The sequence below is a fragment of the Botrytis porri genome, assembly GCF_014898465.1.
Source record: "Botrytis porri strain MUCL 3234 chromosome Unknown BPOR_006, whole genome shotgun sequence".
Taxonomy (NCBI): domain Eukaryota; kingdom Fungi; phylum Ascomycota; class Leotiomycetes; order Helotiales; family Sclerotiniaceae; genus Botrytis; species Botrytis porri.
In genome coordinates this window covers 2,947,458-2,973,285 of record NW_024066080.1, presented here as the reverse complement: position 1 = coordinate 2,973,285, position 25,828 = coordinate 2,947,458, and the positions used below count along the sequence as shown (strand labels likewise).

The window sequence follows — 25,828 nt, the reverse complement described above, 5'->3', positions numbered from 1 at the left end:
AAGGTGGGACGTTGGGGGAACTATGTATCGACTTATGTATTCTACAGCTACGAGTAGGGATGGGGAGATGATATAGACATACCTACTATTCAATAGAGATGATAATCATCCATTATCAACATACTCCTATCTGATCTATGAGACTCTGACCCATCTGATTTTCTACTTACTCATTAGTACACCAGGTACCATCATTCAGATGAAAATCGATATATTCTCCACCTCTTCCATCACTAGGCAGGTACCGGTATGTGCAGAATACAAGCGTTCTGTGTTTCTTGTTTCAGAAATCAGTCTATCCCGAGTCAGAAGCAACTTTTGCTTCTATCCAGTCCAGTGTCCCCCTGCCCACCTACCTATCCATCTACCGACCTATTCATCCACCATCGCTACCTACAAGTGCCTAGGGGCCTACCTCCCGAGCTTCCTAGATACCCAGTACTGATCTTAAAGTACCTATCTATACCAACATCTTCTTGATCCCCGCGATCGGTACTACCATTAGCCATTAGCTTACCTTCCCTAGCTAGAGAATCACACGTGAAAATGATTGTTACATGATGTCAGTGCCAGTGCCAGTGCCAGTGCCAGTCAGTGCCAATACCAATGCCAGTATCCTAATTCAAACTTCTTCCTTCCTCTCCTCGAGCTCTCCTCCTTCATCCATCTTCTCACCCATTCTCGAGCCATTCTTCCATCTTGGGCCGCTTACCCCCCTCAGCACACTGCGGACGCCTTGGCATATTACTTACCTCATTTGGTCATCCGCTCCTTTCTCGTGTCATTCATCCACCATTCTACAGCTAAGATTATTACCTCTTTCAGATGTCTCGATACAATTCAATCCAATCCAATCCAATCCAATCCATTTGCCGTGGTTGTATTTTACGTACCTGCCTAGCTGAGTATGCTTTATTGGACGGTGGGTAGATGTCTTCACTAAATACTTTGTCTAGTACTATGTACTCTCTACCTAGTTAGTAGTTTCACTAAAATAGCATCCAATTCTGGGGGCGAGAGGAAGAGACTCTGAGTGCTACACCGATTGTTAATCTACCGGTATCTGTCATCAAACCGTCGCAGAAATCATCTGGTCTTATACCAATACCATTATTTGATGATGAGGTGAGCACAGAAATTCATCCAACACATCTACCAGACCCAACACACACGCATCTATATTTTCTTTCAAAAGGTCTCCACAATCTCAAGATCCACATTCCAACATAACCAACACGGACCTGTACAATCAAGATCAAATCATAACCCCGAAGCCATCTGCAATTTTAGTTTTCATAACATTTCATTCAATCCTGAGTCAATAATCTCTATCTTGTGACGATCCATTTACTTAGTGCCCAACAAAATTAAAAGAAGTACCCCTTGTAAATGCTACAATTATACCTTTTCCCAAGAACGCCTGCCAAATTTCAATTCGTCAATCGTCTTTTTCTCTCCCCATATTTCTTCGCGAGTCACGCCATTCAGGGTCCAACATTATACTTCAACTTGATACCCATAGCCGCCAGTTCGACATCCAAATACTTCAACACACCCGGAACAGCCACAACAGTGGTATCCTCACCACCTACCCATCTCTGTCCCTTGCCATCTTCCCATACCTCTCCTCCACCCAACTTTCCTTCTGCTCTCGTCGCACACTTTCTACATCTAACCACGCCAGTTCCCTTCTTCTTGCTTGCGAATGCCGAAACGGTAGGTTGAGTTGACAAGAAAGTTCCACATTCCTTGCAGATCCACGACTTGGTGTAATCAGAACAGTTGAGTAATCTATCCTGCAACAAGAAAGCAGTACCGTGAGCCAGCAAAGAATCACGTTCCATCTCTCCCACACGAATACCACCACCCTTCTTTCTACCCTTGATTGGTTGACCAGTAAGTTGTGTGACTGGACCTGTGGTTCTGACTTGGTATTTATCGTTTACCATGTGACGGAGACGCTGGTAGTAGACAACTCCAATGTAAATATCGGCGTGCAACTCCTCTCCGGTAATACCAGAATACATAGGTTCATTACCGTAGTAGTTGTATCCAGCCTTCATCAATTGATGTCCGAAGTAGTCACCAGCCTTATGTTCCTCGTCGAATTTGAACGGGGTACTATCTTGAGCCAGACCATGTAATGCTCCAGCTTTTCCAGCCAAGGACTCGACGAACATACCAATAGTCATACGGGAAGGGAAAGCGTGAGGATTGATAATGGTATCAGGTTGAATACCAGATTCCGTGAATGGCATGTCGACCGCTGGCCATTTTTGTGAACAAACACCCTTTTGTCCGTGACGACTCGAAAACTTATCTCCGATAACTGGAGAACGAGGGATGCGGAGTTTGACAGAAATGGCTTGACAAGGTTCTACTCCGTTCTCGTTTCCAATCAATCGGACTTCTTCAATGAATGCAATTTCAGTCTCCTTGTACTTCTCGAAATGAGTTTGGCCATCTCGATTGACGTATTTTCCATTCTCGTCCATCGAAACCGTATGCCATGCAGCAATCAAATCACCGTTTTGAACCATTCGACCAATGAATGGCAAACCATCCTCATCAATGGCTGCTTTCCATTCAGCTTTCACGAGTCCACCAGGAGCGAAACCAAAGAGCTTCTTGATATTTCTAGCAGATCGAGATTTTTGTCCCTCCTCCAATTCATACTTTTTGGTCTTGTAGATTGTTCCATGACCGAAGCCGCGCTCGTGCGCGGACTTGTTGATAATCATAGCGTCGTCCATGTCGTAACCAGTGTAAGAAATGACGGCAACAACGGAGTTCATTCCGTTAGGGAAGTTATCAAAACCATATTCGTTATGAAGTGGTGCGCGAACAATCGGAGTTTGTCCAGTTTGAAGGCGGTAAGCTTTGTTGTCGGTTCTGTAGCGAATGGCGGTTCCTGGTGTACCCATAGATTGTTTGCCCATCTGACATTGATACATGTTTCTGGGCGATTGGTTGAAATCAGAGAAGGGGGTCATGTTGGCAAGGATAGAAAGAATGTGAGTGGGATCAAACTCGACGTGAGTGTGTTCTCCAGATTCGATCTCTTGCTCGGTAACTGCAATAGACATGAAAGGTTGTTCGAGTGGTCCAACAAAATCTTCTTTATCAAGAGGAAGATATTTCACTGGTCTGACCATTCTAGCTGGCGCAGCAGATAGATAAATACCTGGATATTGTCCACCGTGCGAATTGGGGATATAACCAATTTCCAAATTGGTTGGAACGCCATGTGACTTTTCAACCTTCCAGTAGCGTAGAGTATCTGCAATGACGAGAGATTGCTTGGGTGAACACCAGCCCATAATCTTTCCATCCAATTGGACGACAACACTTTCATCAGTGGATGATGAGCCGGTGCTGACGACACCAAGTTCAGAAAGAAGCTTGGGTAGAGCAGATACATCCGAGGCGTGTGTAAGAATTATGCATTTGTGTGAAAGATGGTTTAGCAGTCCACAAGGACTTCCATCGGGAGTGTGGACAGGACACATGAAACCCCAACTCTCTGGCAACAACTTACGAACGGTAGTAGTCTTCAATTGAGCGAAGAAACTACCTCTGTGAATCATACGGAAATGGGCAATAAATCGTAGAAAATTAATCTTTTCCGCGACAACCGTAAATCCAGAAGTTTGTTGAAGATCCAAACCCGTTGGACTGACAAGATTTCCAGTAGACATAAAGTACTCCAAAGCACCACCAACTTGTTCATTTGTCCTTGAACAAATTTTGACTGGGAAGTCTTTCAAGAATTCTGGAGTCGCAAAGTTGTTTTCTGGACTTCGTCGAACATAGTCCCTCAATGCCATTCTCAAACTAGTGTGAAGCCAATCTTCAAGTCTCTCCTTGATGATCATACCGAACAAGAACCCTCCGAGTAAAATTTCTTGATTCTGGACCGCATCAGGATTGTCACCAGCACAGTCTCCAGCAACCAAAGAATACAACTTCCTAGTCATGAAAAGAAGCATCTTGAATTTGTCCTTATCTTGCGCTTCTGTGACGTCTGTATTTCCCAGATGGACGAGGACAATTTTGCGCAGGAATTCTGTTCCGACATCGTAGTTTGACATAGTGTCTGGAACTCCAAGTACAATTCTAAATTTCTCACCCAAGTATGCTCGCGTCTTGCTCTTTGTATATAAACCGTAGGCCTTGTACGTACGTAATAGCAATTCCACACGATCAGTTAAGAATGTGTTGTCCGCTCCCTTCGAACCAGCAGCACCAACAAGTCCTTCGAAGATTTCCTTGTCGTTTGTTTCCACCAATGCCTTCAAAATCATCATAGCAGGTACAAGGAATTCGTTCTTGCGCCACGAGAAACGGAAAGTAACATTTCCATCGTTGAGATAGTGAAGAACATTGGTTTGAGAGGTTTGATCGGGTCGTACGGATCGAATGAGCATACCAAATTCGGTGTATGTTGGGCCTCTGCCTTTGAATGAAGGTCTGATAATGGCCATAGGGAAATTTCTTCGATTGACAACGAGAAGACGGATAATTTTCTCAATTCCGTTCACCACGAAGTATCCTCCAAGTTCTTCGGATTCCTCTTTCTTTTGCACGAGCTGTGCTGGTGAGTTATTTTGAAGATGGCATTTATTTGACTAGAAAAGGTCAGCTCAAATCACATCTGAAATTCACGGAGGCTTGTACCATCAACATCAAAGGCAATTGCCCAAGATCTCTAATAAACTCTTTTGGATCCCCGTTGTTAATCGAGTACTCCATGCGCGCCGACATCTTTCCTCTGTAGGTAACATGTCGTTCTCTGCACTCTGCCGGTAAGATTTCTCTGTTTTTGGTAGAGAACTTGTTGGATGCAGGTAACATAGACTTCTCGACGAAGACTTCCTTAATCCTCACAGTCAACTTATTCTTTCCTCGTGGGCCTAATCTATCATCTCCATCGAGGTAGGTTTTGGATCCAATATCCAATAACCCTTGAGCAATTAAACCATCTTTCTCGAACAGTGCATTGAATGATTCGATATGAGGAGCAACTGCAGCGGTAAGTGCAGGATATGCTGTGTGATCTTTTGGAGGGTCTCGGAAAAGTTTCTCTCTTCGAACGGTATCAAACTCGTGAGTCCATTTGGTATTTGTAGGAGTGGAGGTAGGCTTCGAGGGAGCCATGGTGAAGCTGAGCGCAATTGATTAGTCGATGTGTTTCAATGAGAGTATGTCTAAAAGACTAATCAAGCTTAAAGCAAAATGAATACTTACGATCAAAGCAAATCCTTCAATTCATGGGAAACTTTACCTTCTCGAAAGAATTTGTCTATATCAAATGAACGGCATCTACAAGTTGCGGCAGAAAAAAAAAAACTTTTGATTATATAAGCCATCCAGGTATTTATCTCTTATCGTCACAATCGTAGCATTTGAGTGATTGGCTGAGATTGGTACTACTACTAGGTAGGTAGGAAGGAGCGTAGGTACAGTCAGTACTAGGTAGGTATTTCAAGGCCGAGGCTTTTATGCTTTTCTTTGGAGAAATATGGTAGGATGGATGGGTAGGATAGAAGGGTAGAATAGAAGGGTAGGATAGGTATACAGACTTTCACATTCCACATGCATCAACCATCATTCATCATTGGGCTCAAGCTTATGACCTCTCTGGGCAAACATCTTGGGCTCATATATAGGAAATCCAACGCGAGGACGCTCGATGGCTTGAATGGTTTGGATAGAGAAGAGCGAATGAAACTCTCTTCTATATCAAAAGCCTCATCAACTGCATTGCATGTATGAAGTACTACTAGGTGTGAATAATGAATGCATTGGCAATAATCCACCAAAGGAAAGTACCAAGGTACTCAGTAGGTATCGATACAACCAGTGCGTACATGTATGTGATGAAATCAGTCTCAACCTGAGTTTGAATGTTCCCGGATTCATAGCTGCATGCTTGAACCTGCGGTATGCGATATGCTGTACGAATGTATGGAGGTACTTCTGTAGCTTGAGATGCAGATACCCATATTTTACCTACTAGGTACATACAGAGATGGAACGAGAGAGCAAACGAAAGGAAGCCAACTTACCTCATTCATATCTCATTTTGGAAAAGACGTGAAGAAAAAGCAAATGCTCTCTTTACTCGAAAGGAAACATTCTTACCATATTTCTTTTTTGGCTACCGAGACGAGTCTGTCTCTCATTGTCTCAAATTTCGTGGAGATATTACCCAGGACCTATTGGTACCTTATTATTATTCACTCACCTTATTATATACGTCCCAATATTCTACTTGTTGGTCTGATAGCTCTATTGCATCGCCAAGTTTCCTGCCTTCCCTTCTTCCCATGCATCCATCCATCCTACCATTCATCCATTCATCCATCGATTTTCCATCATTTTGTCAATTGTCAATTGTCAATTGTCAATTGATATCAATAGTTCTACGCAGTATCTCAATTCTACCCAACCTAGCCAGGCCAGACCCATTCTCTCCTTCCTATTACTGATTGTATCACAACATCCAGCAGCCCAGTACCACATACTCAAAAATACTTTGACTTCATCTGGCTGTTGTGATTGCTTTTCCATTTGTACACAATTTTATCAATCGATCAATCAATCCTGTACATCATTCCATCTTCCTACCTGTACTTATCGCCTACCCGCCCGCAACCGCACAATCACTTAAAATCTTGCTCTCAATCTTGCAATCATTACCGAAGTGGTTCGTGCAAGCCTTCGTTTGAGGGGAATCACAAGCGCTACGACCGATTGTGTGCTAACCTTCCCTTCACCGTCACCTTGAACCCTTTTCATCCAGAAGCAGAATCTATCCGCCATACATACTACATTCAACTTCACTCATTCGATCTTGATTCATCCGCCATTCACTATTTCATGATTGTACAAACCATCAAGTCACTTTGAGATTTATTGAAACTGCGAACGAAGTGTACGATATACATTGGGTAGCTATCTGATCATTGGCTTACTTACGGAAAAACGGTCTGCGGCTGCACTGCATCTCTACTTCTTTTGCCGGCTTCAACCCTGCAATCTTGTATCTTCCTCTTCTCCAGAAACCTCACCTACCTACCCTACCCTACCTGCACAGCCCCGCGAATCGACGAAAGAACAAACCCGACAGAGCTCCAGGGCTTTCATCGAAACAACAAATAATTTACATAGGTGTGCAAGAGAGACTGATATATCATGGCAAGTATATTCAGACGAGTGTATGATTGGTTGCTGCGGCTTTTCTGGTATGTTCTTACCATCTGTTTGTTGCTTGAAGACGTCGATCTCGTGCGCACATATTCATTTTGACAGCAACCCTCCAAAATTGGCATTTTTAGTAAGATTTTCTGTTCTCCATCGACTAACCTTGTGATCTGCCGTTTAGGGCTACGGAAATGGACATTACGATGATCGGTTTGCAAAATGCTGGAAAGACATCTCTGTTAAGGGTACTAGCGGTAAGCTCTATTTCCACTCGCCTTTTCTCTCCGTATTGAACCTTTTACTGTGGCGGAAATGCTGATGATGGTGTTAATGTGCAGGGCGGAGAATTTACACTTGAGTACGATGATTCCTCTCCTTCATATCCAAGACAAGATACATCTACCTTCCTATCACGGCCTTCAATTCATCGAAGCGGGGTTCGCGTATTCGTAGACCCCACGTTGCGCAATCGCTCCAAGCTGACCACATTTTATTTCCCCTCATAGCTCCATTCCTACCGTTGGTTTCAATATGAAGCGTGTCCAAAAAGGTCATGTCACTCTCAAATGTTGGGATTTAGGCGGACAACCCCGCTTTCGTTCCATGTGGGAGCGATATTGTCGTGGTGTAAATGCTATCGTGTTTATTGTCGACTCTGCCGATCCTGATGCCTTACCAATCGCTAAAGATGAGCTTCATTTGCTTTTAGAAAAACCCGTCTTGCAAGGAATACCTCTTTTGGTATTGGGAAATAAATCTGATTTGGAAAACAAGTTGAGTGTGGATGAGTTGATTGAGAGGTTGGATTTAAAGAGTGTAGGACATAGAGAGGTGAGTTGTTATGGGATCAGTGCTAAAGAGGAGACGAATTTGGATGCTGTTTTGCAATGGCTGGTTGCAAGGGCGAATAAGTAGAGTGCACACGGAGGATGGATGATGGATCATCAAAGAAGTAAATCTTGTCGTGAAGTTTGGATGGAGTATTGCGGGTGCGATTTTTCCGGATATTAACGATGATCAACGACATGAAATGGCGAAAAGATGGGATGATAAATGATCGAACTTCGAAAAGGGTCTTCGCGGATCACGAATATATCTCCTCAGCTCACAGCAACCAAATCTAATTATTTTCAAATTCTTCCTTCTCGGTCGGCGAGAATCCCCTCGACGTCTAGGTTTCGACATGCTGTGGGCCGAACAGCCGGACAGAAATGTATCAAATTTCCTTGTATTCTTCTGGGTAGGATGTGCCATGTCTGCGACGATGAGACGACTTTACGACCCTCTGCTTTATTGTTGAAATATTGGGATCGACATCCAGCGTGTTGCATGGTGCCAGTTGGTAAATGAGGTAGTGGCACCTGTGTGTGTTGAAATAATCGGAGAAGGACCATTGTATTTAAAACATTCATACTTTGCGCTTCCATACCCAGTCGTATGTCCCATGAGTGCTTTGCTTTTTTCCCCTTCTCAATATATATATATTTATCTTTCATGCGATCGTTGTGAAGTGTAGATTGTAGGATTTCCGGAGATTCTTGGGGCGTTTTATGCGTTCGTCTTGTCTTCGACAGTACGTTAGGGCAATGTCGCGTTTTGGCAATGGTATAACAAGGTAATAGATGACCATGAGTCTTGTGTGTTGGGAACCCGCGTCTGTCTGAAGGTTATTCGAGCGAAGCTTGACTTGCTATCGAACTGCATATGCGCTGTCAACTTGTGTAGAATTTGTCCGCGATGAAATGCCCCCAATGCTCAGCTTATTCCGAGCGTTTCATTTGAATCCTTCGTGATGAGACCATGTTCGACTATTCGTAGATGCGCGCGTCTCCTTCGTAACCTATTTCGTGACCGGATGCCTTCCTCCCATAAAGTGCTTTGAGGCTCGAGTCGAGTTGGTCAAAAGGTTGAATTTGCTGGGAAGGTGTTTGAGGCGAATCCGAATGTTTATAGAGGCGTATTGAGTGTCTCACCTAGGTGTATTCCATAACTTGTATCAATTTCTCGGCGCATCGTATTTAATGTGTATGGCAATAGCAATAGCAATAGCAATCACAATCATGGCTGAATTCTCGGAAGCTTTTCAATGGGCTGGAAAGGCGAGCGACGAGGAGAGACATCGAGGTCCTCCCTTGAACAATTGCAATTGACGGGGAAAGGTTCGAGGGAGGGAGGGAGGAAAGAAAAGAAATAACTGAGGAGAGGGATAGTCAGGCATTTCATACCATGATGCTGAGAGATGCATCGCGCATGCTTCGCTGGCAGCCCTTTAATTCTCAGAAAAGCACAGTCCGCACGTTTGATGCGTTGGCACCGGGCATGGATAGCCCATGGCTTGCAGGAATGGAGGAGAGATGGGTGAGTGTGATTGGATGGATTGGCGAGAGGGGGGTGTGATTGAAGAAAAAAGAATCGTTGAGACAATTGGGAGGGAGGAAGATTTATGAGCGAGGCTTGGGAAAGGGAAAAGGAAAATTACAGTGTTAAAAACTAGGAGGGAAATTGATTCTAGGCGGACAGGTCAGGCAGGGCTGTGATGGAGCTTTGAGTTCGTAAGGTTGTTACTGGTGGTTGTTACTGGGTGGTTGTTGCTGGGTAAGTAAGTAACTTTATTTTGGGGGAACGAGGGGGGGGGGATTGCATGAAGTGGAATTTATAATGGGCTTTTCTTTGGGGGTGAGAAATCTAGGATGAGAGCTTATTAATAAGTGATGAAATTGAAAACATGGGATGAACGAGTTGGATGTGAACAGATAGATGATTCTAAGAGAGACGCAATACTTTTTGATAATAAGTTGATGGAAATTGATCTTGGTTGATGAGTGTGATTGGGATGGATGGATGGATGGATGGATGGAGTTGTTGGAATTGTTTTGTATACAAGGTCTCTGGTAATCATTGATATATGATGATATTTTGTCAATTGTACCTACGTATATTCATATATATATATATATACTGAGTGGTAAGAGTTTATACAACTTACAATAAACAGAGAGAGATGAAGCGGTTGATGACTACTTAGGTAGGTATCTCTTTATAAGATCTTGCATCTATTAATACCTACTTTAGATATTATAAGTATGTGATTAAGAATACTTTCTATCTACGTGTAGGTATATTATATTATATCACGCATAAGTAGGTAGGATTTTCCATGCAAGGCTCGAGGTTGATGCTAGCGGATATCCAGAGTACCTACTCGATATGATATCTACCCAACCCTCACTTCAATCAGAGCAAGTTCACCTCACTTCTCTCTTCTCTTGTGATCCGGAATGTTCGGGAATGTGATGAATAAATACACCGTACAAAGGGAGAGACTCGGAGAGAAAGAGAAAGAGATAGAGATCCACATCTACGTAATCCCATTGATCAATGTAATGTGTAATGTGTATGTATGTATGAGTGTATATTAATAAGATTTCGTATTCTATAACATTGCTGAGTTGTAGTATCTTTAATTATTATTCATATTCACCATATACACACATATATCTATCTATCTATCTATCAAACCCGACCCGAGTCCCGAGTCCCAAGTGTGACTTGGTTTTTCAAACATAGCCTCATTCTCATTCATTCCCTAGTATTCAGTCCCTAGCCATTGTCTCTTATTAGTAATCTTACATCCCCAGTTCCTTTCACATCGTCTACAGAGTAGGTACCTGAAGATGTAATTGTCTCATCCTCTCAATATCAATATCACCCGTCCGTTTCTCCTTTTTTCCTATTCAAACTCTTCTTCGCATACTCTTCTCTTCGATATATCTATCCATCATACATTATCAAAAGACAATTCATTCCTCACACAGATCATCATCTTGCTTACCCCGCCAAAAATAAAAATAATAAAAAAGAACCCAATCATCACACTCTTGCCACGATAAGGATTTCAATCAAATATAAGAAAAGAAAAAGTTCCTTCAAGCTCTCTTCCTTGTAATACCTGGTATACCAACCTAAAACCAGCTGAATATTACCAACGAAATCATGGCTGTGCTCGCGCAGCTGATTGCCAAGAGGCAAAGCAGTAACTTTGATGATGATGTTGATAATAAGTAAGTCAATTTCCTTATTTATTTATTTTGACTTTTCTTTTTAACCCAACCTCTCTCGATTGTTCTTTGTTGTTGTCTGTGAGCTGTGTTTATTGCGAAATACGATTAATTTCCTCTTCTCTCTCTCTCTCACACACACACACATACACACAACAACTTCTACAATTCTCGATAGATTTAGACATATCGAGTAATCTTCAGACATCAAGATATTTCCACAATCATCTCTCAAACCATTTACAACCCTTCAACACATCCTCGCAATACCAACAGCGGATATTAGTGACTGAACTAATAAAATGGCTTACAGTTGCGACTACTATGGAAACTGTTATTCTACATGGGGTAGTTGGGGACGATGGGTTGTACTGGTTCTCATAATTCTTGCCTTTGTTCTTCTGGCTTTCGGCTTATCGTAAGTTGTTTTTATCTTCGATATGCTTCACTGGCACGATTTTGATTGTAGCTATCTCTCCAGCTCATACTCTACTCAACATTCTCACCTCACCCCCACTAACATATACCACCAGATGCGTCAACTCTCGTCGTCGTCGTCGTCAAGGAATCCAACCAATGTATGGTACAGGCTGGATGGCCAAGCCACCTCCATACGGTCATTACAACAACCAACCTGGAGCTTACAACTATGGTCCTCCTCCCCCCATGTATACTCCCAATGGACAAATCCCACCTCAACAAACGGGCAATACTTTTAATAGTAATGATGGATATTACGGACATCATGGTCAACATGGTCAACCAGATATCGAATTGCAACAACCACCAAATGCCTACACGAGAGGTGGAGATGATGTTTATCAAGCACCAATGGGTCCGCCGCCTACAAAACACGCTTAAGAGGGAATCATTCGATAAATTCAGATGAGATAAAACTGAGACATTCGTTGCTTTGGGAAGTCCGGGTTATGGGCTACTTCGCTTGAGTAGTGGTGAGGCGATAGGTGGGGATTGCAATTGTCATGATGCAGTTGCTACGACGGCCAAGTGAAAGGAGTAGGGGATGATGGGAATGATTAAAAGAAATGATGGAATGGATTTAGTCGTTACAAGCACATTGACGTCGGTTGGGTTCGGGCTTGGGGTCGGCTTTGGTGCTTGGTAATCTGTAAGGAATGGAGTTTGGAACGGGTCTTACCAGTTTGGAGATTTCCTATCAATCAATGGCAATGAATCAATGCATAATTCAGGGATGAAGGGATTGGAAATGGTAAATAAATAGAAATACACGAGTTATTATATTCAGGTTGCAAATGTGTGTTGTACTGTTTGAGTAATGTGGGATGAGATCTTGATTGTGATTTCGAGCTCTGGCATGTATGACATGTACGTGTCTTGTGTGGGATGGGAGATAGAGAGGAAATATAGATGATGTGTTGGAGAATGGAATACTCGAGTCTGCTACGAGGGGTGATTGATTATAGCTAAGAGGTTAGGTGAGTAAGGTAGGGAGGATATGCTTGCTGGTGTTTGATGATGTGTATCCTTATTCGATGCTATTCGATGTAATACGATATTATATGATATTATGTGATATTATATGATATTATATGATATTATATGATATGATTTGTTTCGTTTCGTTTCGTTTCATATCGATCCCCTATCTTTAAACGAGTTCTGTTGATTTGATTTTGAGTTTCTTCTTCTTCTTCTTCTTCTTCTTCTTCTTCTTCTTCTTCTTCTCCTCCTCCTCCTCCTCCTCCTCCTCCCTTTCCATTCGCCTACACCTCGACAAATTACAATATAAATCGCATTGACTCGTACATATCAATTGAATTCCTCACTCACATACCTCAAAATCCTTCAGCTGGTACCTAGATAGTTATTGGCTCGCTGTTGTATCGTCCCTCTTCCCTCAATTCTATTAAAGTCAAAGAAATTTGATATCCAGATAATTTTGAGTCTTCGAAGTTTGGGGATAGGAGGGTTTGTGGCATGGGCATCTGAGGTGGAGTTGGTTGGGGTTGGACGGAGAAGGGGAGATGGGTGGTATGACTTAGGTGTTGTGGTTAGTACTAGGTAGTTTCTTCGAGATTGAGGGAAATGGCATCAGAAAGTTCTGTTGCGTGTCGGAGAACAGATGGAAAGATTTTGGAGAGTGATAGTCAGGTTTCGAAATTGAAGGGAATAGAGAGGTTTGTTGTATGTCTAAGAAAACTGGAAAGAGTTTGTGATGCTCTAGTTAGGTATTCTTTGAAACTGAATTGTTTAAAACCGGATTTGCAACAACACTTTGGTATCTGTGCTGTTGATATTTAATCGCTTATTTCCTTGATCTCCGGAAAGTAGAAATTGATGTTGCATATCTGAGGAGGAAACGACAACGAATTGTAACGCTACAGTTAGTTTTTGAAATTGAAGTATCTAAAATCAGATATGTAACTTGTGATTCTAATTACCTCTAGTGTCCAGTCATCTTTCTCTCGTAAATCTTAAGGAAAGAGAAAGTTTTGTTGCCTATCTAGGAAGAAACGGCAGTGAATTATAATGCTACATTTAGTTTTCAAAATGTCAACTTTGTGCGATAGATATACAGTATTCAAGCTCAAATTTCATTGGAATGAAAAGTATTTTTGTATATCTGAAGTGAGAAAATTCACGGATTGTAGTATTACAGAAAGGGTTCAATGGGACTGGATTTCAGATATGCAACAAATCCGAGAGAGTTCACTGGGAAAATAGATAGAGTGAACGATTTGGATTGGAATCCCCAAAAGCTACAGTCTATTATATATGGATGACAGGACTGAGCACCTAACTTGTTCCTTTGAAGTGAGGAGATGGGAAATCTTGTTGCATATCTCAAATCGTGGTAGGAAGAGGTCTCGATTTATCTAGACTGAGGAGCCTCTCAAGAGTATACAGTTTATCAAATATGTAATAAAACTTAAGATAGCTGATTTGATTCTTTGAGTGGAAGGACGGGAAGTTTTGTTGCATATCTTGAAATCGTTGTAGGAAGAGTTCTCAATCCATTTGGATTTGGATCCCTCAAACAATACAGTCTTTCAGATATGAATCAAAACTTAAGGTAGTCAACACCTGATCTAGTTCTTCAAAGTAAGAAATTGCGAGTTTTGTTGCATATCTCAAAATCGGTAGGTGAGGAGATTCCAATCGATTTGGATTTGAACCCCTCAGACTCTTTCAGATATGCAACATTGAAAAATTGGGTCAGATTTTTAGTTTAGTCATGTTATATATCTCAGGATCATCGTAAAAAGGGGTCTCAATCGGTTTGGATTTGAATCCCTCAAACAATACAGTCTTTCAGATATGCAACAAAACTCAAAACGGTTGTCAGAAGAAGTTTTAATCGCGTTGGATTGAAGCCCTCCGGAATTCTAATCCATTAGATACGCAACAAAACTTCAAATGGTTGAAAGAAGAGTTCTCAATCCAGTTTGATTGGAATCTCTTGAAGAAGATAGGTTTTCAGATATGCAACAAGACTTCCCATCTCAACTTCAAAGAACTAAGTGGGGGTTTCTTGTAGCATATCTCATAATCGTTCTAAAAAGAGATTTGATTCCATTTGGATTGGAACCCCTTGGACTAGAAGATCTTTCAGATATGCAACAAAACTTATTACGTTGATGAGCACTCGTTGATCGTGACAGACCTATTGGAAATTAGACCGTAATACATACTTCCGAGGCACAATGAAGTGAAAAGAGAGAAGTGAATAGAGAGGCGTATTGGATACAGTGGTGTTGAGGTTGGGAGGGGCAGGCAGAAGATGAAGAAGACTCAAAAATTGTTTAGATCAGAGGGATGATGGGAAAGAGGTTAATTGGAACGTTTGTAATGCTTGGAAGTTAGAGAATAAAGGGAGAGGCATCGAGGTAATCCAGCCATATCAATTTTATTGAAAAAGCAACCGACGGAAACGATAGATGCCTAGGTATATGATGAGTGTATCCAGTGCCGGTCATACATGCTCCAGCTCTTAAATGTACGAATGCTTGACAAAAGCTTTAGGGACACAACCCTGCGAGGCCAAGCTTGAAGATGCGAAATAAATCAAAACTGTAAAATATGAGCGGCCAAAGTTAAACATTCTGATCTCCATGTAGTTAGCGCATTGCTGCCAAATATCTACTTCGAGGGTTGGTTCTCATAACTGACAGAATACTAGAGATTTATTGAATTGCCAATCCCATAGTTTAGGGGCTCATACGAAGTAGACAACTGAGGGTATAGATTAAGGTGAGAACATTCCCGGACAATGTGATTATCTGACTTGAGCTCCGGTTCTGACTACCAGCTTGTATACCAGACACACGCATAGATATCATACAAGTTCCTCTATCAAAATTTCGGGACGGCCTCCTTATCAGATGTTGAATGCCAATCTACGCCATGTGTGAACGTGAGATGATAGAGATAAAACCTTGTATTGCACTTCCCTGGGTACACAGTGACCATTCGAGGGCAAATGTTTCTTAAACATCCTGTGCCGATCGAATCCAAGTTTTTACCTAGAAAGAAAGTACGCGTTCAAGTGCTGCTTTCTTGTGCTCCCTGAATGCAATGCAACAAGACAGTGGCTCTTCAATAACAATATCTTCTCATACCAAGCATAACTTGCTTGACACTCTGTGTACTAGCACAAGCCATCTGATCCCGTATTCGGGCGTAATTGCTTACAGTCTTGGAAGTTGCTGTATTAACAAGAGTGCAGGGCAAGGAGGAAATAGAACAGTGAAGGAGAGAGATGTTGGACCATCCATCAAATGCTCGATAGCAGCGGTCAATAGTCAAGACCTAGGCATTTAAGTAAACTTATACTACAGATCTAAGAGTTCTCGGCTGTGAATAACAAGCGTGCTCTTGGAATCTTGTTCCCTGAGGTTATATGGGTTTCGAAGTTTTCGTTGGCCTGTGAACGGGAAGAAACTTCGATAGTACCTTAAAAGTACATTCAAGGTGATAATATTGCTCAAAAAATCGATACCCATCACCACTTTCACTTCCGCATGAACATTGATTTGATGCTCAGGACTATTGTCTCTAATTGGGAGACGGAAACACGAGAATGGTATATAGACTTGACAGCCTTGTGTGAAGCCATTGGTGCAAGCTGGCTGTATCTACGATTGTAAGGCAGCCTTGAGTAGCGTGACCGCTAAAGGGACATCTCATGGCTTTTAACAATCAATATGTCTGCTCTGTCGACATTCGCTGTGTCTATTTTAAGTGTTATTCGTAGTCATTCAATGGCCAATGATATCTCGTCATTATCTTTACAACAACAAGAAGGGTGGAATAAACAGGTCGCCAATTCATATCTCGAGACACCCGGGCATCATTTGATAACTGCGCCACGATTCACTTCGAGCTTGCAAACCAACCAATATTTGGAGAAGCACGTGATAATGGTTATCATTCCCGAGGGCGACTTCTCCATGATCATCAGCCACCGATGCCATGGCGCCAAGGTCGGGAAAAGGCACATCAAAATTCTAACCCCTGACATTAGTGGAGTGGAGTGCGTGCTGGAGTGAGGGATTATGATGTAAATCATGTGATAGGGATGAGGAGAGAAATGAATGGAGTGATGGATGAAGAGAGGAAAGAAAGAGAAGAGAAGAGTGAGGAGTAAAAAGTAAATGACTAACAATTAACCCAAGAATGATACTTATCTACCTAGTATTGATCATGACATAGAGATGACATAGATATGGACCTCCTATTATGCATTCACTCACTCACTCACTCACTCATCTACCAGTGTGTCACTATCAACTATCAATGCAGACTACTTCGCAAATAAATCAAAACCCTTTATCAGGCTGATTCAGATTAAAGGAACGTGGGTGCAATAGTGATAGCGTAGTAGAGGTAGCCCGGGTAAAAAAGCTTGGGCTTCACTTATTACATGACCTCCAACAAAACCACCAATTTCCTTCCCATTAATAAACAAACTACCCTGTCCTGCCTTGCCCTGCCTCATCCACCTCTCTCTCTGTAACAACCTAAGATGTCCAAGATCTTGTCCACTCTCGTTTCACCTATCATTACCGTCTGAATTCGAGGCAACTCAATCGGTCCATATTGCATTGTTGTTCTTGCGCGTCTTAATACGGATACCTAAAATAAAATAAAAACTCACAAATCCTTCACTCACTCCTACAAGCTCTTCTGGATCTCTTTTAATTCTTTGCGACGAGATACGAATTTCATTACCCCAATTGAGTACGGAAACTTAGCAACAACTTCAAAAACTACGAAACTGACTAAAGAAGATTGGTAGAAATGAATGGGAGACATTGGAATTGAATTTGAAATCTCACTCACAAGAAGCGATCTCTTTCGGAGATTCAATAGCAGGTTGATTCACCAGAGTCAACAGATTGACTCAAGACATCAAAACATACGGGGAATTTGATGGTGGAAAGAGAAAGTCGGGAAACTTGAGCGTTTGCTTTGGATGGAAGGAATAGGACCCAGAATAATCCAAATCAAATGAGGATCAACAAATAACTGGAATTACCAGCCAGCAACAAATCTTGTGCCATCCAAAGGGACTATTCACTTGCGACATACCGTTTAAGTCGTCGCATACAACAGACTTGAGAATCAGGTCCTATCACATCAACTAAAGGCACCTTCTAACTTCTAGAATTTGTTGTGTACCAACATTATATTTCACAATGCCACATATTACAACAGCGATGGAGTGGAGTAGAAGGAGGGGAATTGGAGAAATATTGGTGGATAGCTTTTTGAGAAAAAGATCAATTACAGGAAGTGTCTCAAGTGTGAAGGATTCTTTTAGTTCATGGTCAAATTGTATGGAAGCTACATATTGCAAGTTCGTCGCCCCTTCCCCGTTGGCACATTCAATTACTATTCCATCCTCAAACTTATACTAACCTCTCCTTGCTTTCAGATGGCCTGTCATAGCAGCAATTGTTATCGGCGGCTTGATGGTTTTTTCCATAGTTTGGTGTATAATAAGATGTGCTTGTTGTGGCATGTCCTGTTGTTGCACTTGCTTTTCCTTTCTGAAATGTTGTGATTGTTGCGGCGGCTGTTGCGATGGTAAAAAGAACCGCTCTCACAAACATCTTGACGATTATCCACCTCCAAACCCAAATCAAGGCTATCAAGCCCCAGCTCCAATGATGGGTGGCGCTCTTCCTGCACGGCCGGAACCTCCCAAATATGCAACATTTGATGTAGGCAAAAATGGCCTCGCGGTCGATCCGCCAAAGACTATCTCGGAAGATGCATTACCACCTATGCCGACGTGGGAAAATGCGAGCAAAGTACATGTAAATGATGATGAGAAAGGTGATATGGGCATGGAATTGAAGGAGCTAGATCCTGTTACGGGACAGAAAATGCCATTGATGAATGGAGGTATCGCCAACAGTCACCCCAATAGCCCAGCAGCTGGACCAGGGGAAAGTCCTTATGGAAGACAACCTCAGGGAATGAATAACGGGTTTATGAATTCACAGAATCCATATAACCAAAGTCAAACCAATCTAGGAGGAAATGGAATTGGTAGAGGATATGGCATGGGAGGAACGCCGAATGCAGGAATGGCCGCCGATCCGCTCATAGGCTACAGAGGAACGCCGCCTCCAATGGGCCTAGGTAACCAACAAGATGGAATGGGATATAGAGGGACACCAGGACCAGGATCAGCAATCGGAATGGGAAATACAGGTATGGGATATAGAGGAACGCCTCCACCTGGTGGTCGAGGATATCGCGGTGCACCTTCACCGGGCCCAGGAATGAATCGTGGACCAGGGCAATTTAGAGGTGGACCTTCTCCAGCACCAAGCCGAGGATATGGAGGACCACCTCAGAATCAAGACTTTGAACCGACTATGCCACAAGAATTTATTTCCAATGGCGCTTTCAATGATTCTCCTGTCTCGGCATACGGTCAAGCAGAACCAATGTACGATAATCGACCATACCCAGCCCAACCATCACGTCAATTTTCCAATGGTTCCTCGAGGCCATTGAACCAAGGAAGATCATACACCAACAACACTGAGCAGTCGTATCAAACCTACCAATCAGATGTTTCCTCCAATGTCAGTACATATCCTCCCCCACGCATGCCTTCTAGGGGACCTGGACCAAATGGGCTGAATAGGATGATGTCACCGGGCCCGCAGATGGGAGGTTATGGTGGTCCGCAACAAAGAGGATTTAATAATAACTCACCTGCACCATCACTGCAACAACAATCTGTGTTTGGGCAGGGACAGGATAATTACGACCACGGAGCGCAGAGAAGTGTGACAAGAAGTCCCCCACAGCAGCAAGAGACATCAGTGTATCCGGGATACAAGCCTTATGCCCCACCAGACCCAGAGACGCCAGCATATCCAGGATATAAACCTTACACGCCAGCTCCTAGATAGTTATTGAGGAATTTAAGGTTAATGACAAGTGCTCGAAAGAAAGTGGGGCGCGAGGGACAGTCGGTCGAGCGGCACTATTTGCGAAGGATACCACTATGTGGACATACTAGGGTTTAGGGAAATGGAGTATCAAGGCGTTTATAATGGCTTATGAATTCATCTGCTAGTGGAATATTCTTCATTTGATGCATAGGATGCAAGCGTTTAAAAGCCATTTTGTTGGATGTTATAGGGGCTATTTTGACAAATACCTCTTGGCTATTTTGTTTTGTTTGGAATTGATGTAACAAGCAAATGTCTTGGGAACATTGCAGGAGTACTTGTTGTATATGTATATTCATGACTTCTTTTTCGCGAGAAGGTTTAGATACCCTTGCCCAGCTTTGATCTATTTAAGTGTGATTAGGATCATTTTTTGTTTTTCCGGATGTTGTCCGATCACTTTATGAGATTGGTAGAGAGTATTAGTCTGGAAAACGAAAGGATCTTTCGTTCTTATCATATATATCCACACTATTCAATAACGTTTTGTGTTCTCATTCTTACGTGCCCACAAAACAGAATAGTCATCTAACTTGACCAGAGCTGAATACGAAAAATAAATTAGATGTATGGATCTTCGAGAAGTCTTGATGGCGAAGGGGGATGTATTTCTTAGGTCATTGTGTGAATGCCGACTCCATACTAAATTCGAATTTCTGGGGTAGCTCCAGATAGATCAGTCCAAATCTGCGCTCTGCCTATTTTAGTTCACGATAGGGCGAAATGTACACTCAGATCACTGTGAGTCTATGTTCATTCTACGACTGTACAAAGGAATTAGCTCACAGGCCCAAATACCCGCGACCATGCTTCTCTCAGCCTTTCTCAGCTTTGAGTCAATATTTTCATCGGGTTCATAGTTGAACCAAAGTTACAATTTGGGACGTTCAATGAGAAAAGTGATATGAGCTGATGGGGTAATGTTCATTGGGCCTCGGAAAGTCTGATGGTCAAACGTGGGGTCAAGTGTTGGAAAGTAAGATGCAACCACTCCGATGACTGTTTTGACGTATGATCAAATCATCGCATTTGTTTCATGGCATATTTTCGTGATCAGATTAAAATTCTATACTCGTCGATGGATTTTTTGCATACATGCCTCTAAAATCTCATAAGCCTGCTGTAGTCTCTGTGAAGCTTAACTTTATGATGTAAGAATATTTGAGCTGTCTTTTCTTTTATAATAAACACAGCAAAGAGTAAGCAACATGCCGATTTTCTAACTCGCCACCGAATTTGGCGTTCATGTCACAATCAAGATAAAAGTAATCCTGATCAAATTCATTGCTTTATCCAGTACCGCATATCCAAACGGGATGTATTAGCAATTCCCATGATCTAGTTACACATGACAGGTTTTAAGCGAAGCATTCCACATTCTTAACAATGTCGCTAAGAAAAGGAGACCGTCCGGGCTACTCGTAAAAGACTTGTTAGTATGTATACTGTGCAGACTTTGTTGGCGAGTGAACAACAAGTGGTGCATTAATTGGACACTTGAACAGAGGGAACTGAGAGTTATGTTAATGAGAGTCTGGGTGGTATAGGCAAGCTATAGCGCAAACCGGTTTGCTTAAGTATGATAAAAATTGTTCTTCTCTTAACCTTTCTTAATGACAATTTTATGTAAGGTAGGAAGTACCAGCCCAGTCTTGGGAGTGATCTAAGCATCGAAATCTAGGAGCCTCCTTGTGGCTCCTACTCAATTCACAAGACTACAACATGTTTGGAAGATATTATGGATTACAACCAGTGTCCATACAAGTGTCCCGGATCTCACAACGAAAGTCAGCATCAGCATTGGATTGGATCTGGAGAACAATGACACTGCATCTGGCTGAAAATTGAGAATATATATAGGTATTTCATCACTTCCCTAGGAAATTTGCTGCCATGCATGTGTATGAACGTCGAGGTCATTGCTAGACTAGAGCAGGAGGACATATGAAATCGAGAAAGACTGTGTAGGCACCTGCTTGAGATGGAGACATTGTTCAACACGTTACTAAGCGGTCCATTGCCGCATCCGATACCGTCGGCTCAACTAATATGTAGTCTTGAATTAGGTGTGGATCTCTACTCCCATAGAGGAGAAGTTTTCAGAGGGTCGGCAAAGAAGGTATACGAAGTATATCCGTCTAGTTCGAATATCCCACTTGCATTTTCTGCAATTATATAATTCGTTTGGCGATCACTCAGATGTGGACTACCGTAGAAGGATGGGCTAGATTTCAGTGATATCATTGCATAAGTGGCTCGTCACCGATTCGGTTCCATTAATTGGAGTGAAAAGTCAACGTTTCATATTATACGCTTACATATTGGATCTTCAATCGTCAGCAGCAGTGACATACAACCAACTGTTAGCTGACTGTGGGTCACATCACACTATTTCAATCTGCTGGACTTCTCGCTTCCGTGTCATCGAGTACACATGGGAGAACAATCACAACGTTCGAGATGGCTCGATAATTCGTCATGGCATCAGCAAGTAATGAATTCAGTTCCCCAGAGCCCGGATATACAAGATCAGTCGACAGAGCGAATTTCCCATTCTATCTAACAAATACTAATGCAAAGCTCATTCCGGAGGTACGAAACAATGCTGTCGGGCCATGAATCATGGGCGGTGGTTTTTCAACGAACGGACATTCTCCAAATTGCAGACAAGAAAACTATTAGAAAAGTATAGTCATATTCCACCAGAGGAATAATCCAAAAATGTTCGTGGAATCTTAAGGCGTTTTTCCTCATTTTCTCTTGCTCAAATTCTAATCTACTCCGTATATTATAGCGTGACCAAGCTCGGGACATTCGCGCGTCCCTTGCACTAAAGTCGGTGCATGGCTTGTACCTCAACTCTACCGAAACCCTACGTACCCTGAAATTTTGAAGCGGATTCTGGTCGTTGAGACATTAATGGATGTTGGATATTTTTTTGAGAATGATCTTCGACGATTAGTCTGCGGTGGTGCGCCCTCTGACAATACTTATACTATCGATATTGTGAGTCATTAGGGTATGAGTATTATAATAAATATTCAAAATATATTGAATTATTTCAAAGAAACGATTTCTGAAAATTATAATTAAGTAAAATCAATCTTGAATTTTATAATTTTATAAACAAGAGTTTTAGAACCTACTTCCTAAATAGAAAGTCGATTACTCCGCTAAAATATTAGATCTTTTGAATTTTAAACCTTCTATTCAAATTGCTATATTATTAGATTTAAAGAAAAACTTCTTTTCATAGTTATAAAATATTAAAATTAAAAATCACAAATCTTTCTAAAAATTCGCTTATTCTACATCAGTAAAGTATTATAAATAGATTTTTTTTGGTTTTTCTAACTTTAGACCTCTATAATTCTTTATCAAAATTATATAAAAGCTATTAGATTAATTTTTTAATAAAATAAATCATTAATTACATACCTATAGGTTTTGAAAATAAAATTATCTAGATTGAGAAAGTTATACAAAAATTAATTTGTATGTAAAAACTTTATTTTTGTAGGAATTTTATTATAAAACGATATCTAAATAGTAAATAGATTCTAAAACTCTTACTTCAAGACTTAAAGTCTAAGTTAAACCTCTTATTTTCTAGCCACTCCTGTTTTGAGCTACCTTTTTATATCAAACTTAACATTTTTAACTTTCTTATTAAGAAATAGAATTTATTAAAAGCTAATATATTTAACCTTTAAATAGATTTAAGCTTATTTTAAGATTCTCTGATTTTTAGAATTTTTCTAAATTGATTTCTGAGGTTTCAAATTATTAATTTTTAAATTTATTTATAAAACATATATAAATTTAAAAGTTTATTAAAACCTTTTATACTTTATTATTAAAAATCATTACAAATAAATAGTTGAATTTCAATTAAAGTTCTTGAGTATATTGAATCAAAGAAATTCAAGAAAATTAAAAAATTCTAGTAAATAAGTATTTATAAAAGTACTTTCGAAATGATAGGAATTATTAATCTCTATTTAATATATATTTCTATAACTGATTTTTTTTTTTAACAATCTATATATAAATTTAAACTTAAAACCTTCAAAAGATTAACGTATTTCTTTCTGTTAATCATAATTGAGAAATGATTGAAGATTCTAAAATGATTTTGAATTTCTATATAATTTCCATATAAATTTAAAAATCGATAGTTTAAGGCTTCAGAAATCGATTCAAAGAAATCCTAAAAATTTGAAAATTTCAGAATAAACCTTAAAGTATCTGAATTATGTAAATATAAGTTTTCAATAAATTATATTGTATTTTGAAAGATATATTAATAAGTTGAAAAAGCGATTTCAAATGTGAATGAGTCGCTTAAAACAGGAGTAGCTAGAGAATGAGGGGTTCAACTTATACTTAAAAACTTTTAAAAAGATTCTATTTAATTATTAAATTATAAAAATATAATGATAATAATTTAACCCTTTTATAGGACTCAACGCATAAGATTAATATTTTCATTTCATTAAAATTATTTTAGAATTATTAATACTATTTATTAATCTTATATTCTATATATAATAAGCTTTTTCTCGGCCCTTTATAATTAAAAAAAAAGGCAAATCACTCTTACATTCCTTAACTATGATTTAACTACTCTTATATTCTAAAAATCATACTTTTTGATACAGAGAAAAAATTCATTCTTCTATTATATAATTTAATCTAAAATGAATAGTATTTAATCTTCTATTATAAATCTATTTTTTAAATTTAATTTGAAATGATTAGAATATATGTTTCTTCTGTTAAATCTACCTTTTTTCTATAAAGTCTAATTCAAAATAATTAGAATTAAAATTCTTTTTTATAGAATTTTATTTTATTCTATAGAGTCTAGTCTGGAACAACTAGAATCTATTCTCCTTTTATAAAATGAAATTTATAATTGTTGATTCGAGGAGGATACAGAAGACATAGTACTCATAGTATTCGTAGGTCTTAAATAACTAATTGTATTCTATATAAAGAATTAGTTAAGTATAGGAAGTTGTAGGCCTTATATAGATACTATAAGAAGAGCTAATCTCTTCTACTTTCGCTTAAAGCTATTGTATTTCGCATTCACTTATAATTATAATATAATAGCTAATAAATTGAAGCTATTCATTAAATCCTAATAATCAATATTTATATATTAGAAACTCTTTTTCTATAATTTTAATTTATAACTTTGTTAGAATTTAGTAAAATTACTTTCTTTAATATTCTACTTTTTTCAATTCATTTTATTATTTTAAGATTAATTTGATTTGTATTAATAAGGTTAATAAATACTTAATATAGTTTTCCCTTTATTATTGTATTAATTTAATTAGTTAGTCTATTAATTCATATAATTTCAATAATTTCTTTTTTCTTATAAGATTAATATAATACTATAATATTAATTATTAGTCTTCTTTTATTAATTGTATTTAATTTAATAAGTAAGTTATATAATAACTTTATTTTAGTATATAAAGTTAATAGACTTTCTTTATTAAGAATAGTATTAATTGTAAAAGTAATTATTATATTAATATCGAATCTTTAAACTAATCTATATAATTCTAAAGCTAGAATACTATATGTAACTCTTTTATATTTAATGAATAATTAATCAATGAATAATATTAATATCAATATAGTTTATTTGAAATGAATAATCCTTATTATTAGTAAAAGAGGTATTAATAAAAACAATAATTTTAGGTAAGTTCAAATTGAATAATATATAATTAAGTTCTCTAATGGAATTTTCTTTTTATTATTTAATATACTTATTTAATATTATAATATTATTTTTATTAAATTGTATTATTTATATTATTATGAATAGATTAAAAGATGTTTTAGATTGATATATAGTTGTAATATATATATTATGAGCTTTTTATATAATATATTAATTATATATAGAAGTATATCTTCGAATCTTATTATATATATTATATATATCTATAGACTTTATTAAGATAAATTATTATTGGTATCATCATGGGGATGATGAATTCAATATAGTACTATGATTCATATTATTGTTATATTACTTAAGGTTCTAAAAGCTAGGGTTACGAAATGTATTGCTGTAAT

The 25,828-nt window shown here is 39.4% G+C and overlaps 4 protein-coding genes across 4 annotated transcripts; 3 read left to right on the top strand and 1 right to left on the bottom strand.

Moving 5' to 3' along the window:
- Positions 1-1,484: 1,484 nt before the first annotated feature.
- On the bottom strand, positions 1,485-5,157 carry EAF01_005363 (uncharacterized protein; the record flags this gene model as incomplete). Its single annotated transcript, XM_038913618.1, has 2 exons — positions 1,485-4,628; positions 4,678-5,157. The coding sequence occupies 2 exons, from the start codon at positions 5,155-5,157 to the stop codon at positions 1,485-1,487; spliced, it is 3,624 nt and encodes a 1,207-aa protein (XP_038771704.1).
- A 1,025-nt stretch (positions 5,158-6,182) lies between these two features.
- EAF01_005362 (uncharacterized protein) lies at positions 6,183-8,292 on the top strand. Its single transcript, XM_038913617.1, has 4 exons — positions 6,183-7,247; positions 7,388-7,460; positions 7,545-7,564; positions 7,713-8,292. Exons 1-4 carry the CDS (start codon positions 7,198-7,200, stop codon positions 8,119-8,121), a joined length of 552 nt encoding a protein of 183 aa, XP_038771703.1. The 5' UTR covers positions 6,183-7,197; the 3' UTR covers positions 8,122-8,292.
- A 2,391-nt stretch (positions 8,293-10,683) lies between these two features.
- EAF01_005361 (uncharacterized protein) lies at positions 10,684-12,605 on the top strand. Its single transcript, XM_038913616.1, has 3 exons — positions 10,684-11,267; positions 11,578-11,682; positions 11,798-12,605. Exons 1-3 carry the CDS (start codon positions 11,200-11,202, stop codon positions 12,123-12,125), a joined length of 501 nt encoding a protein of 166 aa, XP_038771702.1. The 5' UTR covers positions 10,684-11,199; the 3' UTR covers positions 12,126-12,605.
- A 5,339-nt stretch (positions 12,606-17,944) lies between these two features.
- Positions 17,945-19,681, top strand: EAF01_005360 (uncharacterized protein; the record flags this gene model as incomplete). Its single annotated transcript, XM_038913615.1, has 2 exons — positions 17,945-18,105; positions 18,184-19,681. The coding sequence occupies 2 exons, from the start codon at positions 17,945-17,947 to the stop codon at positions 19,679-19,681; spliced, it is 1,659 nt and encodes a 552-aa protein (XP_038771701.1).
- Positions 19,682-25,828: the final 6,147 nt, after the last annotated feature.

What these genes read in the sequence shown, in the direction of transcription:
- EAF01_005362 (XM_038913617.1), top strand. Translation starts at nt 7,198, where the DNA reads ATGGCAAGTATATTCAGACGAGTGTATGATTGGTTGCTGCGGCTTTTC. An exon ending in TGGTTGCTGCGGCTTTTCTG is followed by an intron (nt 7,248 to 7,387) that starts GTATGTTCTTAC and finishes TCTGCCGTTTAG; the next exon opens with GGCTACGGAAATGGACATTA. An exon ending in CTCTGTTAAGGGTACTAGCG is followed by an intron (nt 7,461 to 7,544) that starts GTAAGCTCTATT and finishes GTTAATGTGCAG; the next exon opens with GGCGGAGAATTTACACTTGA.
- EAF01_005361 (XM_038913616.1), top strand. Translation starts at nt 11,200, where the DNA reads ATGGCTGTGCTCGCGCAGCTGATTGCCAAGAGGCAAAGCAGTAACTTT. An exon ending in GATGATGATGTTGATAATAA is followed by an intron (nt 11,268 to 11,577) that starts GTAAGTCAATTT and finishes AATGGCTTACAG; the next exon opens with TTGCGACTACTATGGAAACT. An exon ending in CTTCTGGCTTTCGGCTTATC is followed by an intron (nt 11,683 to 11,797) that starts GTAAGTTGTTTT and finishes ATATACCACCAG; the next exon opens with ATGCGTCAACTCTCGTCGTC.